Source organism: Typopeltis vanoorti, chromosome 12 (genome assembly GCF_054136105.1).
Source record: "Typopeltis vanoorti isolate ZY-2024b chromosome 12, IOZ_Tvanoo_1.0, whole genome shotgun sequence".
NCBI classification, from domain to species: Eukaryota; Metazoa; Arthropoda; class Arachnida; order Uropygi; family Thelyphonidae; genus Typopeltis; species Typopeltis vanoorti.
The window spans coordinates 100,406,407-100,422,438 of record NC_143560.1 but is presented as its reverse complement, the minus strand read 5'-3'; the positions used below and the strand labels follow the sequence as shown (position 1 = coordinate 100,422,438).

The 16,032-nt window shown below is 35.0% G+C and overlaps 2 protein-coding genes across 4 annotated transcripts in view; one reads left to right on the top strand and one right to left on the bottom strand.

The window, feature by feature from the left end:
* Positions 1-16,032, bottom strand: part of LOC150101065 (myosin regulatory light chain sqh) — a 127,538-nt gene that overhangs the window by 68,157 nt on the left and 43,349 nt on the right. The window lies entirely within an intron of this gene.
* The window catches only part of LOC150101066 (xaa-Arg dipeptidase-like), a 30,624-nt gene continuing 25,292 nt past the window's right edge, over positions 10,701-16,032 (top strand). Inside the window, exons 1-2 of the mRNA XM_090401245.1 lie at positions 10,701-10,984; positions 14,727-14,875. Coding sequence (XP_090257371.1) covers positions 10,765-10,984; positions 14,727-14,875 — 369 coding nt within the window. The 5' untranslated portion in view covers positions 10,701-10,764. The remainder of the gene's footprint in view (positions 10,985-14,726; positions 14,876-16,032) is intronic.

The following is a 16,032-nucleotide window of genomic DNA, read 5'->3' as shown; positions in this document are numbered from 1 at the left end:
ATAGGAGGATGAATGTCGGATAGTCAGATATTTAGTTTATAATGCAGGGTTTGGGGTTTTTGAATATCATTAGCTTTTTTTCCAGGGTTTATATATATGCCGTTTTCGGTTAACCAGTTAGTGATTTCATTGATGTCGTGTTGCATATCTGCTTAAGCAATATTTGCATTGTTGTGAATGGATACTATGGCCGTGTCGTCTGCGTACTGGAAGATTTTACTTTTTAGGGGAAGGTGGCTTATGTCGTGTGTGTATATGATAAATAGAATGGGAGATAGGACAGCTCCTTTTGATACTCCACAGGTTACATGTAACTCTTTGCTGTACGCTGATCCTATATGTGTGGTGTGCTTTCTGTTTTTCATGTATGCTTTAAACTACTGTAGTAGACGACCTCAAATTCCGATATGCGTTAGTTTCGTTAACAAGGTTTTGTGTATCAGTGTGTCAAATGCTTTTGTTAGGTCAATGAATGCCACTAATTATTCTGTTTTTATCCAATGCAGCATTTATTAGGTCTGTGAAATCTTCCAGGAGTGTTGCTGTCCCTTTATTTTTTTGAAAGCCATATTGTGTTTTGGGTATGATTTGAAATTTTTCAACGTATGTGGAGTTTGTGATTCACGATGCGCTCCATAATTTGGTTGATTACAGGCAACGTGGCAATGCGTCTGTAATTACTTATAATGTTTCTTTTTTCATGTTTGTGTATGGGTGTGATTAATGCAGTCTTTAGTGTTTCAGGTATGTGTCCCGTTTTGAAGCTTTTATTTAACAGTTTTTGTATAACTGGAAGTAGGTTGGTTGGTTGGTTGAGTGTTTCTTGATGTCTTTTGGTCTGATTCCATATCCCTGGTCCTTTGTTAGGGTTAATTTGTTGAATTGCCAGTGATAGTTCTTCTTTTGTTACTGTGGGGAACCACATCGACTGGGTTGCTCGTGGACCTAGTGGAGAATGTTCGTTTATGTGAGGAAAGGTTGTTTCTTGTAGTTTTTTGGACAGAGTTCACGAAGTGCTGATTAATATGTTCATTGCCAAACACGCGATATCGCGCGATGCGAGTTCTCACCAAACGGCAGATCACGCGTTATCTCGTGCACGTCGTTAACTAAATAAAAAAATAAAAAAAAATTGGCCACCACACGAAATTCCAATTTTCAGCTTGGCAATGAACGATATCGCGCGATCACGCGATACGAGTTCTCACCAAACGGCCGATCACGCGTTATCGCGTGGACGTCGCTAACTAAATAAAAAAAATAAAAAAAAATTGGCCACCACACGAAATACCAATTTTCAGCTTGGCAATGAAAGTGTTAAAGTTGTTTGCCAAGTGTTTGAGGAATTTGGGGTCGCAGGCAAAGCTGTGTTTTATTGTTTCTGAGGTAGTGGTTCTGCGCATATTGTACAGCATTTCATTAATCAGGTACAGGGTTTCCTTTATGTCATTCTGAACTGTTGTTAATTTGTTGCTGTAATAGTTTCTTTTTGCCGTTCTAACCTGTGTTGTTAGGAGATTCCGTTTTCTTTTGTATTCAGCTTTTAAAGCGATATTGTTCGGCGACTTCTTAAGTTGTTTCCATAGGGCATCTTTTCTTTCTATGACTGTTAATATACGTTGCCTCTTATCCATGGATTTTGTTTCGTTTGGGGCGTATTTTTATTTTTGTTAATGCTTTGTTATATATTTTGTTAAATGCAAGTTTAAGATTATTATATATAGCTTCAGCAGAGTCTAAAGATGCTATCTGCATCCAGTCTGTTTTTCTGATTTCATCGTTTACTATTGTTTCGTTTAGAATGCTATAATACTGTTTTGTAGTCTCAGTGAGTTTTATGGGTTCTGGTTCCGTGTGTAACTGCAATGCTGTGAAATAATGGTCTGCCAATTTGCATGCTATGACGGCTGCTGTGTGGCTGTTTGGAGGGGCCCTTATATTTATGTGATCGATGCAGGATGAGGTTGTTGTGTTTCCGACTATCTCTTCTCGTGTATACGGCTGCTGTATGGATGGGGTTATGTTATATGCCGATAATAGGTCTAGGTATTGTTCTGTGTTGTTATTTATATTCCTAATGTTTATATTAATGTCTCCTATTATTAAGTATTCTGAGGCGCCTACGTCCGTGGCTGAAAGCCATCTGTTTAGTTCTTCTAGGAATTTTGTGATGCTTAAGTTGGGTGGTCTGTATATTGCATTTAATATCAAGGAGTTTTCTTGTTTGATGGTTTTAATTTCGATGCATATGTTTTCTACGTATTCTAATTTATAGTTTATTTCTGTTACTTCTAGTTTATGTTTTGGTAAATATTATTATACCACCGCCTCGTTTTGTTTGTCTGCAGTGTTCGTGTTGTTGGAAGTGTGGCATTTGGTAGGTGGATGTCTCTTCGTCTGTCGTAGATACTTCAGTCAGTATTAATATTTCTATGTCGTCTATATCTTCCTTCAGATAAGCTTGCAGGGTCAGCCAGTATTTTTGAATGCTTCTGATGTGGAGAATAGATAGTCCTTTTGGGGGTATTGTCACTTGTTTCCATTCTGTTATTGATTTCAGAATGTGGCAATTATCATGTTCCGGGGTGATTACGTCACAATTCATGTTGTTTGGTGTGCTGTTCCTTCTTTACGAGTTGTCAATATTCCTTTCAATGTGGCAGCCTGTTGAGGTCTTCTACGGATTTTATTTCGATTGGTTTTGCGTTTTTGTCTTTCTAAGGAATATTTTGCTGTCTCTTATCCATATAAACTGGTAATTTGTTTCTGTTTTTACTTTCCTTGCTTGGTAGAATAGTTTCTGACAATATGGCGTTAGGTATTCGGACAAGTATATTGGGGTACTGTCATGGTCTCCTTTCAGATCCTTGACTACTGTTTTTTTAATCCTGCTAGCTTTTATAAGTGTAGTTTTTATAATTAAGCAGAAAAGCCAAACGGCTATTTTTCTGGCGAAGTTGATAAATTAAGAGGATAAAAATCCCTTATTGTTTTTCAGCCAGTATGCGAAAATCTAAGATCGAAAACTACGATCTAAGCGCTTCATGCCGACGAACTATCGGGCGAATCCAAGCGTAAGTGACCACTTGGTAGTACCGCTTAGATCGTAGTTTTCGATCTTAGAGTTTCGCATACTGGCTGAAAAACAATAAGGGATTTTTATCCCCTTAATTTAAGTGTAGTTTTTGTTGGGCTGTTGGTGAGTCGCACTACGACGGGAGAAGGACGGGAATTATTTTCTCTTTTCCTTTTTTTTTTTTTTTTTTTTTGTGGTAACCGATGCACTGACTGGATGTCTTTTGATTCAATGGGAGAGCCAATTTATTTTGGCTTATTACGGTGTCTCTTAGATGTTCTATAGCAATTTCTGGGAGACCATCTATGAGGAGATAATTTTTGTACTGCTGTTGGTTTAAGAGTTCGTACTGTTGCTTTAAAGAGTTTAGTTCTTGTCGTAGTTCCGTTGTCTCTTTAATTAAATTATGCTGTCTTTCGTTAGCTCTTAAACGCAGTTTTTAATTTCTCTAACGGTCTGTAATACATCTTCTACCGAGTTATTATTAAATTTAATAAATTCCTCATATTGGTTGAATTTTTCTGTAATTTGTGCGGTATGTTTTTGAAATAGTTCTCCAACAAAATCGATTAAACAGCTTTTAGGTTTTGTAATATATTTTCAAGTAATGCATTTAAAGTTGGCTCACCTGGGTTTCCGTTGTTGTTTTCTGTTTTTAATTCCCTCTGCTGTTGATAGCTGTTTACAGCCTGAGGTTGTTTTCTGCATTTGCTGTTTACCGTCTGCGGTCGAAGGCGACATTCCTTTGTTGTCTCTGCAATGGGGGCACTTCCACTCGTCACGATTCTTTTTTGATTTTTGCTGCCAAGTACTCTTGGACAATCCTGAACATAGGAAATGCATGTTTCTCTGGCAGTTCCTAGATGTTTTCTTCCCCCGTTAAGTCTTCTTGGCATTTTTAGCACTTCATATTTCTTGTTTGACGATCTTGCTGTAATTTCTAATATGGCGACTTCTTTTGTTCTCTTCTCGCGTAGTTGACCAACGTATGCTTCGAACTTTGAATACTTATTACTTAACAGATACTTACAGTTTTTACATCAATATGTTCGTCTTGAAGAACGGAATTCACTGATATCCTTTAAATTTTAGTTCACAAGAAAAAATCTACTTTGCAACTTAAAATATGGGAGCATTGAAATAGCGTGCTTGCGACCGCTTGCTGCTAAAGCACCCTCTATAATAATAATAATGATAATAATAATAATACAAGTAATAATAACACTAATAATCTGCGGTATTTGCAGGCCTTTGAGGCCTACGAACTGTCCTGATAGCTTTATTAACCCTAATTTAGGATAATGGGGGTGGTTAACCTAAATATATATTTTTGTGTGAAAATATGAGTGGATTCTCGTGGACAGTTTGCTTGGTTGCAGGATGAAAATCCCGACTTTCTTGGAGGAAAAAGCCCTGCACCTCCGTATGAGACTGGCTAACTCCACCTTCAACTGAAAAACCCTGATAAAGGTTCTCTCTCTTTTTTTTTCCATGCTACTCTCTCAAGGTTTCAGTCATAATAAAGATAATCTCAGTGTGTATATGATATTTCATCTTTTCATTCTGGCTATCCTTCAGTACTGGAATCTAGCAGTAATACATCATCTTAGAAGCTGTAGGCAGGACTAATGAGAAAGAGAGAGGGTTCGAGCCCGATGAAAAAATATTTTCACCCTTGATGAGGGCGGGGGGGTATTTTCCCTCCAGCAAGGGAGAATCGGCTAATGATGATACTACCGATAATGTTCAAAAGCCCTTGTTAGAAGCTTCTTATCAAGTGGCATATCTGTGTGATAAGAAAAGAAAAGATCATATAATAGCTGAGGAATTGGTAAAACCATGTGCACTTGAAATTGCAAAAATTGTATTGGGTTCTGAAGCACAAAAGAAAATTCAGCAAATTCCGTTAACGAACGATGTGATTCGATCACGCATTCAAGATCCCAGTGTTGATATTTTACTGCAAATAGTAGAAGATATCAAAGCCAGTCCTCTAAAAATGAGTATTCAACTGGACGAGTCAACTGATGTGTTGGTATTTGTGCGATACATTAAGGAAAAAGAAATGTTGGAAGAATTTTTATTTTGTGAGCCACTGGAATTGACGACAAAAGGAATTGATGTTTTCGATCATATTAAAAACATTTTTTTGAAACATCAAATACCCATGAATATGATAGGCTCAATTTGCACTGATGGTGCCCCTGCAATGTTGAGCAAAAATTCTGGATTTTTTTCATACATGAAGACAGAAATACCGCAAGTTACAATAACGCATTGCATGTAACACCGTCATGCACTTGCATCGAAAGCTTTGCCAGAGAATTTAAAACAACACTTAACTACTGCAGTAAATGTAGTAAAGTATATCCGAGGACGAGGGCTTAATCATCGTATCTTTCGTGCGTTGTGCGAAGAAATCGGTGCTGTTCATACTGTGCTTCTTTATCACACTGAAGTATGGTGGCTCTCCAAGGGCCGCATGCTAAGCAGGGTTTTTAAATTGCGCGAGGAAATTATACAGTTTCTTACTAACCAAAATTGTGATTTAGTTAAAGCTTTTGAAAAAAGAGAAGCAATACTTCGACTAGCCTACTTAGCAGATATATTTAGTCACCTGAATGAATTAAACACATCAATGCACGGATTTGGTAAGAACATAATAATAGCTAGTGAAAAATTATCTTCATTTATTGAAAAACTAAAAATTTGGAAACGTCGAGTTGAAAATGGGAATTTTCCAAACTTTCCTTTGCTTGATTCAATCGTTCTGGAAAATGAGAAAATAATAATTATAACTGAAATTGCAATACACCTCCAACAATTGAGTGAATCATTTCATGGATACTTTACCACGGGAAATATTAGCAAAGTTCAGAGATGGATATTGGATCCATTTCTATTTGACCCAGATTCGATGGACGACAGCTATTTAATAAAAGACTATCTTATTGAAATACGAAAAAATGCACGCATTCAAATGAAATTTGAAAAACTGGACTAAGAACAATTCTGGTGTACACAATTAGAACTTTATCCACAGCTGGCAAAGCAGCATTGCAGACACTTTTACCATTTGCCACCACTTACTTGTGTGAAATGGGATGTTCATCACTTTTGCACATAAAAACAAAAGCCAGAAATCAATCACTGAAATGCAAGTGATGACTTATGCGTGGCTCTTTCAAAAAAGGAGCCTCGCTTCAAAAGTATTATTATGAATAAACAACAACAACACAGCCATTAAAAATTGAGATATTGTTTTGTATGTATATGTAAATAATATGTATATGTAAAATTCCCACGCATTGTACGCCGAATCTCGAAGCCTCACCCCCCCCCCCATCTCGCTTAGGGGTGAGACATTGTTAATACTTTCCTTAGTCCAAAAATACAATTTTTGACATAGATTTGTCTGTTACTTATGATGTAGGATATTAAAGATTAAAGCGATTATTATTTCTTAATTTTAATATTATGTTTGGCTCTTTTAATACTATGTTTTGCTCTAATACAGTGGGTCATAACTAAATATATGAGTTTATTTTTCAATAAATAAATTATCTTGCAATAGATGTAATTTCCTAAATAAAGAAATAGAAACACATTTTTCAAGGGGGTGTGAGAACTTATTTTTAGATTCAAGTGGGTGCCGATAACTAAAAAGGTTAAGATCCACTGTATTAGAGCAAAACATATTTTTGGACTAAGGAAAGTATTAACAATGTCTCACCCCTAAGCGAGATGGGGGAGGGGGGGAGGCTTCGAGAATCGGCGTACAATGCGTGGGAATTTTAAAAAGTGTGGTTTTCAAAAAAGGTTTCATATATAACGCGACATAACTGATGAAGGCGAAGTTCTACCCGACCATTTATTAGTATTATTATTATTAGTAGTAGTAGTACTCAACTACTAATAATAAACAAAAAGTAATACCAACTCAACAACCTACCAAGAAAGTTAAAATACGTAGATAACTACAGAACATTAAAAAACGAACTCTGGAAAATATACCAACAAAGTTAAGAAACCATTGACACTAATATACACATCGCAAATCACTAGCATCCAATGCCTACATCCCATACATAAACAGGTAGCAACAACACAAATAGTGAAGGCTAAATCCCACTCTCTTCATAAAAGCTAACCCAAGCTTCGAAGTAGGTGGGATTAACTTGCCTCACTCATCTACAAGTAATCCTTATAAGTATATGCAGAAATTTGTATGTTTTATCACTCTTTCTCAATTATTATTATTCTGTATACTCTATATTCAAAAATTCTGTATAGTCTTTATTGTTAATATTAGAAGAACATGTGTTGTAAATACATAATATAGAAGCAAAAAAGTATTATTAAAAATTTTAATTGAAATCCAATGTAGAAAATGTAGCACTTAGTGCTGAATTCTTTAAAATTATAAGATGCAATGTCACTCAAGATGTTTATTGTATGTGTAAACATTTTAACAGCCGTTCAGAACTCACAGGCTAGGATAAGTTTCAGCTTCAGAACATGATCCATGCAGATATCTAATTCGTACCACGTCTTCCATGAGCATCTGAATTCTCTTTCGTGAAAATTATGAAAGAAGATAAGGTTATCGAGCCTCCGTAGCTCAATCGGTATAGACGAAGCCCTTTGGTCCGAAAGACCTGAGCGCGATTCCCGTCAATGACGTGAGGAAGCTTTATCTGGTCTTTTTCGACTAAATGTGAGTTAGCTGCTATCATACGGACCCCGTGAACACACATTATAGCCAGAAGTACTGCCCTTAGGGCAGTCGTGTAGCTAGAGCTTTTGACGCCCGGGACGATCCCTGCTTTTGCCGCCCCTCTCAATACACCAAAAATATTACAAAAAGTCAAAACGACGTATAGGGAAATAAATTAAAACACTGTTTATTTTTGAAATAAAACTTTAATATCAACATTCTAAAATGTTATTTTTCTTGCTTTTCTGACAGCAAAATCGTCGATGACATTGGCGAAGTCTATTTCATAGTAATGTAGGTAATTCTTAATCATTTTATTTAGAAAACTCCTCTCACAACTAGCAACATTTACACCATTGTGAGGAAAATTCGCAATAGTATTACAATATTTGGGAAAGAGTTTCCGAGACGGTATTTTAGAATTAAATGCAAATGATTTAAAAGGTTCCAAGTGCCTCCCGGGGAGGACCGTCCCCCCCCTCCCCCGTAGCTACGCCACTGCCTTAGGGGATGCAGCAAGAAGTGACGACCCGGCTGCAATAACTAGTCGTAAGCCTCCTCATTATCCTATCCTCCTCATCCACATCGATGAGGAGGATAGGATAAGGTTATCAAATGTACCTGTTTGGCCAAGTGGCTGAGATACCCGCTCTCCAGCAAAACAAGCTGTGGGTTTGAATCCCGCTGTGCCACGAATGTCTTTAAAAGTGTATATATGGTAGATGATTTGCGTCTCGAGGTGCGAGATCCCCATCTAGCTTACTGGGAGAAATGGCTTGTAAATAAAATACCATGCTTAGTTTCAAAAGCAAGGTACCCGGATTAGTTAACTATAACCCAACTCACGGTTCTGAATAAAAATAAAATAAACAATTACGACAGGTTAATATCTTTTCAAGAGTGTAAACCACATAAAATTACGATAATTAATAAATAAGTAGAAATAATAATTATAATTAAGAAATAGAAATACATTCATATCATTCTCAAATTATAGTTGCCAGTTATTTATAGCATATACGCAGTGGTGTGCTCGAACCAGCACCCGCGAGCAGATTGTTAAATTTTCAAGAATTTTGCGAGCCCATTGTTAAACCGAAAATGACTATAAACTGTAGAGCCACTTCAATCCACTGATTTGGCAAAGAGGTTAGACATCATCATTTTTTTTTTTAAAGACCCTGCTTTATGATAAACATTATTGGAGAATTTTCATTACTTTCAACTGCACTTCAGCCACAATCAACTAACATTCGGGAAGCCCAAAAATTATCAAACGCACAATAAGACCTTGGAAAATTTAAAAGTTGGCACTGAAAACATGAATCTCAAATTTACTGTGATTTGTTTAAATCAGATAAATTTAAAGATATTTCATTTAATAAAAATAATAAATTCAATGTTCTCGGTAGGAATATATTACTCTTTTTCTTCTTTCTCATCCGTCAAGTGACTGGTTGAGTCCCCTATGAATAAGAAATCTTTGCCATCTGGCTCTATCTCTGGTCATTTCAGTCATCTCTCTGAAACTAACTGTTACCTTTCCTTCAAAGACCGTAACCAAGTTACTTTTTGGTCTGTCTCTTGATCGTCTTCCTCCAATGATTCCATTCAAGGCTATATTTGGTAATCTCTGAGAGGACATTCTCTGGAAATGTCCAAATCATCTTAATTGCTGTTATCTATTATATCTTCTCTATGGTATAATTCGTATAACATATTCGTATATACAAAATAAATCAGCACATTTGAATGTGCTGATTTATTTTGTGTTCTGACCACTGAGTTTTAGTTATTTTTTTTACGCATTTCATTTCGAATGCTCTGATTTTCTGTATTTCTTTCTGAACGAGTCTCCATATCTCGGTTCCATATATTGCAGTAGATATATAATGGTTTATAGAGTTTTAGTCTTTTTGAAATGCTGTTATTTTTCCACATTTTAATTTATTCATATAGGCGCATCCTATGTTAAGTCTGTATTTTACTGTTTCTGTGTTGTCGAGGTTATGAGTAATGAGACTGCCAAGATATGTAAATTGTTTCACCTGTTCAAATACGAGTATATAACATCTAATACGTTATTATATAATATAATTCAACACGTGAATTGACGTCTTTTATCAGATGTGAAAACATTTTAAATTATTTTGATTTATTAGAATCATCTATTTGACCTTACGAAAAATTAATTTCAGCATGGAAAAAAATGGTACCATTTAAGTAAAATTTTAAAATTGAAAAAAATAATTTGAATGATTTTCGGAATGTTTATAGATAATAATGTAGAATCCAAAATATGTTTCAATCCCTGCAAGTATTCAAATAGTTAAAAAAAGATAGCACTGTTTCAATCAGTAGTGCCGAAGGTGAAAGAGGTTTCCATTTAATGAACATAATTTCTACGAGGATGAGAAATATTTTAATAATATATCATATTTCTGATTTAAGGACGACAAATTTATTGGGAAAAGAACAGATTAGGATGTAACTCCATTTGTCAAATGATGACTGAGCTACAAACATAGATTGGCAAAGGATACAAGAGCTCAATCTCAAATGACTACATAGAAATTACAAAAAAAAAAAAGTATTCCAGATTGTAAATTAGTAGAGTTTACAATAGCTATATACATAAATACGCAACTTTTTGTTTTCTTAAAGCGAGCAGGTTGTTAAATATTTGCATGCAAATCACTGCAAATGCGTATATAATAGAACACACTGAATTAACTTAAAATGTCGTATATAACCAGAATTCAGACAACTTAAGATAGTACTAACAAAAAAATAATAAAAATTATTTTGTTATCGCTGAAAAGTATATATGATAAGGAGCAGAGTACAATAAAAAGCAAAGGAAAGAGGCGTCAAGTTGGTGAGAAGTAAGATAACCAAGTGAACAATGTAGACAATGTAGTGCTATCATTTCATGAGCAGAAATAGAAAATAATTACTGGCTAGCATCGCCATGGTAGACAAGTCGGTTACGTGTCTCTTACAAAAGATAGATGATGAACGCACACTTTTAAAATCAATTGCGGATGATATATGGAAACACCCGGAATTAATGTTTCAGGAACACTATGCACACAAATTGTTAACCAGTGTTTTAGAGCAACAAGGCTTCACCGTGAGGAGGGAATATTTACTTCCAACAGCATTTAGAGCAGAATATTGTTCTGGAGAAGGTAGATAGACTTTTGATACTTATATTATAAAGTAAATATTACAAGCAATGAAGACAATTTTCGATTTAACGTCTGTTGTTATAATATGTATTTCATATTTTAAATGAGCATCCATGTTCTGATGACTGCATTAGTATTAATATTAATGCGATAATTTTTTGCTAACGCAAAAAAATATCAGATTTGCATCCATGAGGTATTCACATCAACTGGCAAAACGAACATATCTACACCTCAAATATAAATATAAACTTCATGATGAAATCGATATCAAGGCTTTAATAAGTTTTATTTCGACGACGTATACAGTCACATATATTCCTTTGCTAATACTTTCCTTATTCTTTCTGTGATGTAGGGTATACTTCAATAAATATGTACTTAGTATATGATGATACGCTAAGCACATATTTAGTGAGGTCCATGCGGGCAGGTACTGCGCCATCTTATGAAACCAATATGAAGTTATTGGTATTAATGTATTTTTTATCTGTCAAATTTTCCTGGTTGCGGGATGAAAAACTCGAGTTTCTGGAAGAAAAAACCCCTCCAGCTCCGACTAACTCACCGTCAATGAAAAGCCATAAAGATTTGAATTCTAACCGAGGTTTTTCCAGCCAAAAGCCTTCGTCGAAGCCGATTTGGTTACGAAACGTTAAAGGGAAATAAAGAGATGAGATAAACTTCCCACGAATCTAAGCTAGTAGTTCTCAAGTAGTAGGTCGTGCCCTGGAGGAAAACATGTGTAATTTGAAATAGCAAATTTAATGTTATCGTACTGTATTTAGGAAACCACATATAGTTTTCAAAATTTTTATTTTAACATATTTTTTTTTTTTTTTGTAACCATATACAAGTATGTATAGCAACCTTAGTGTTTTAGTAATGACGATCATTGTAATTCGCATGCCTTGGAAATGATTAATATTATGCTTTGTCTTCTATCCTCCCCAAAATCTAAAGACTTGTGGCAAAGCAACCTCAATGCTCGCATCAATAACAATTAAAACAAATAATGTAGGTTTAATATAAAAAAAAAATTAAGATCCCAATAAATATTTTTCTTTTGGCTCTAATTTGTTATCTGTTTTTATTCCAAGTTTTGGAATTCAAATTAAAATATTTGGGAAGGTAGGTTGGAGGGGGGTGAAATTGTTACATATGTCAAAGAGGTTGTTAAATAGAAAGGAGATGTTAAAAAATTATTGAGAAACACTAATTAAGCTTCTGTCCCTGTCAACAATTGTTTCGTCAAGCGATTTATTTCTGATAAGCTAACCGCAACATTGTAAAACTGAAATTACACTTGCAAACAAATTAAAACTTTTTTTTTTTTAATAAATGAAATTAGATGATTTTAATGTATTTTGAGGCACAGAACCCGAATCTGCAATTAGTCAATCAATCAATCAATATATGTAATATTTATATAAAGGATCGATACTTTTTATTGTTCTTGATGTGAAGGAGGGGAACCAAGCTAAAAACTGGACTGGTTGTAACTGTTGCATTTGTAAAGTTAACTTGACTCGATAAATACAGGAAACAGGCCGATCTGTTACGTAACGTTTGAGGCGTCAGTGATCTGAAGAAATAAAAGATCATGTAACCTCGAAAATTCGCCGGGAGAAGAGCACATTAAAAGCAAGCTCTTCTTCTTCTTCTTCATTGACTTCAATATTTTTTTGCTTTCATTGTGTTAAACTGCGTATTGTGAAGAATTTTGTTCAAAGCAAACAAAAATGGACCTGCATTCCTGTACTATTTCTTTTCACAAAATTTCATTAGTCAAACGTAGGAAGATATATTTGTTGTACATGAAATTAAGTAAGTGTTCGAATATGAAACATTTTGAAAAGTCTCACTAAAACAGAACTACAAAACTGGAAATCGTTCAAAAATATTGTTGAAGATGGGGTGGTAAACAATAATAAAGCTAAAAATTATAAAGAATCAGCTGATCAACTTATTAAAAAATACTACGAGGTAGAGGCCACGATGTCACATTTATTCTTTATTCTCACCTTTACTTTATTCTTGCCTTTTACTTCCTTTATATTCAGAGAGATATTATTATCATTACATCAACTCTCCAGGAGTCAGAGACTCATCGAGAGAGAGAGAGAGAGAGAGAGAGAGAGAGAGAGATTTATGCACCTAACAATTACATACATTATATAAGAATTACACATTATTATTATTATTATTAAGAGAGACCGTCAGGGACTCATCGAGGGAGGCCACATACTACACGCACCAGCTATCATACTTATTCTTGAATTCATTCACACTACTTGCACACACAACATCCCACGGCAATCCATTCTAATCACGCACCACTCTGTGAGAGAAAAATCTAGCTCTCACCCCTTCTTAGCGGCATTCATTCCCAGCGTCTAAGAATGCCCTCTTGCCGTTTCCCCCACCCTCCATAAAATGAAAAATTCCATCAACTGAAATCCTATGACTCTTTCAGAAGTTTGTAAGTCTCAATCATGTCACCCCTCTTTTTCCTTTAAATATCTATTGCTTATTCTCTCTCTCTTTCTCTCCACTGTATCAGAATTACAACGGAAATCAGGAGACCAGACTAGCGCACAATAGTCCAAGTGAGGTCATATCAAAGCCTTTGTATAAAGAAGCAAAATGATATCCTTATCTTTACATGTGAACGTTCCTTTCAGCATACATGGGCCCCTGAACTTTAACTTGCTATCTACTAACACTCCAAGATCTCTATCTGATCAGTTTCTTCAAGCATAATCCCGCCGATATAATACGACACTGGATATCTAATCATGCCGAAGTGAATGACTTTACATTTACTGACATTGAACTGACAACCATTTTCCCATGCCCACAATTCCATCCTATTTAAATAATTCTGCAAGTACTGCACACAGCAGCATTCTTGATTACCCTACCTGTCTTTGCATCATCAGCAAACAGCTGATGTCTGATGCACAGCAACCGCAATAAAGTAGGTCTGCATTAGACAGAAGTGATAAGAGAACTGTTTACTTCTCGTTTATCAAGGATGGCAAAAAAAAAATAAAGTATTTTTTTACTCTATTTCTAAGGTGAATTTGATTCTAGAGTGTGGGGTATTTGTGAGAGCGAGTTTAAGTCTCTCTCTCTCTCTCTCTCTCTCTCTCTCTCTCTCTGGATAACGGATCAAGAGAGAGAGAGAGAGAGAGAGAGAGAGGGAAGAGAGTTTGGGATTTAGGGCAGATATTTTCTTCCTCTAAAATAAAAGTTGGCTACAGCTGAACACCATGCAGAACCCATCGCAATTCTTTCTATTTGTCTATAGAGTTTGCAAGTCCAACTAAAATATTCAGAATTCATAATGAACAATGTCGGATGGAAACTTAGAAGTTCAAGGATGTCACTCAAGTTCAAATCCATTTCTCCACACTGAAAAGAACCGTATGAATACCATTTTGAGATGTGCTCACACGGAAGGCGGGATTCAGAGTTTTAGTGAATGTGTGTTAATCAAAAAGTAATGGAACAGAAAGATATATCAATTATCAGACTATCATCTGGTCCAAAACAAAAGGATGCTTAAGATTCTACTTATAAGAGTTACTACATTCGTTGTCACTCTCCGAATAAAAGAAAAACTGATAATTTTATCTTCTATAAAAGGTAAGATTATATGCTTTTCAGAAATTAAAATACTAAAGTTAACTTAATGAGGGCTAAACAACACTTATTATATATTTGTTATCTTCAATAGGTGGACCAGCCATTGCCATTCTCTGCGAATATGATGCACTGCCACAAATAGGGCATGCATGTGGTCATAACTTAATTGCCGAGGCTGGAATTGCTGCTGCTATTGGTTTGAAAGCTGCCATAGACGCAGATCGTAACCTCTTAGGAAAGGTAACCATCTCTGAATATTGGCCATAATTATCATCCAAACGGAATATATACTCTTTATTTTAGAGCAATGAATATGTAGGCTGCAACTTTATAATGGAAGGCATTTCTGACGTTTTTTTCTAATGGAATGTGTTCGACCAGAAATTGCACATATAATTCTTATTACAGTGAAGGAAAATCAGTTGCTGACAATTATTGCTGATGTCATTTTAACAGAATTAATGTAGTCCATTTCGAGAGCTGTTTTCGATATAATTTCTAAAAGCTTTACTTACACTGACCTATCAAACGTGTTAGAACACGTACACAAAAACAACCAAAACATTTCTTAATTGACAAAAATGAAACATGGTCTAGGACAGTGGTGGCGAATCTTTTTATGTCCGCGTGCCAAAAGTTTACAAATCGAGTTGCTGACGTGCCGGGCACGTCAGCAACTAATTAACACAACACTAATTAATTAATTAACATTAATTAATACGAAATTAATTGCAATATTTCATTGAGACAAGTTTAAAAATTAATATAGAATTTCATAATAATGAACACAGAATTTGACATACACATTGTCGTATACAAATCAATATTAACCTATCATCAATTTATTAATATCAATATATCAATTTATTAATGAGATTTTTGCTGTTGTACATTAGATGCCAAATGCTTTATATCAGGTTCATATTTTGTCACTTTTAGTAATACACGCGGAAATAGATTCATCAGTCATTCTATTTCTTAAACTTTCTTTTATAAAATTCGTTTAAAAAAAAATAATGACTCACAGGCATATGTAGATAATTATGTATATTGATAATATAGCCATCGCTAGTTTTTTTGAACAACAAAAGGTTTCAGGAATGGCATTCCAAGTTCTCAATATTTTCTCTTCTGCATTCTTTTTAATTGCCCCGAATAATCGATCATTTTCCATTATTTCCAAGTCATTTCTCAAAGCGACAAACTTTTGTTTCCATATAGAACTATATTGAAAATCGCTTAGTTGCATTTCTATATCTTCCAAATTCAGCCACTCGAAAATCTCCAAATTGAGTTTACCTGTTGATGTTGTGTCCGGATGCAAAATAAATTTTGATGTCTCTGCAAATTGCCTGAACTGCGTAAATCTTGAAGAAAATTCGTTGATTATCGACTAA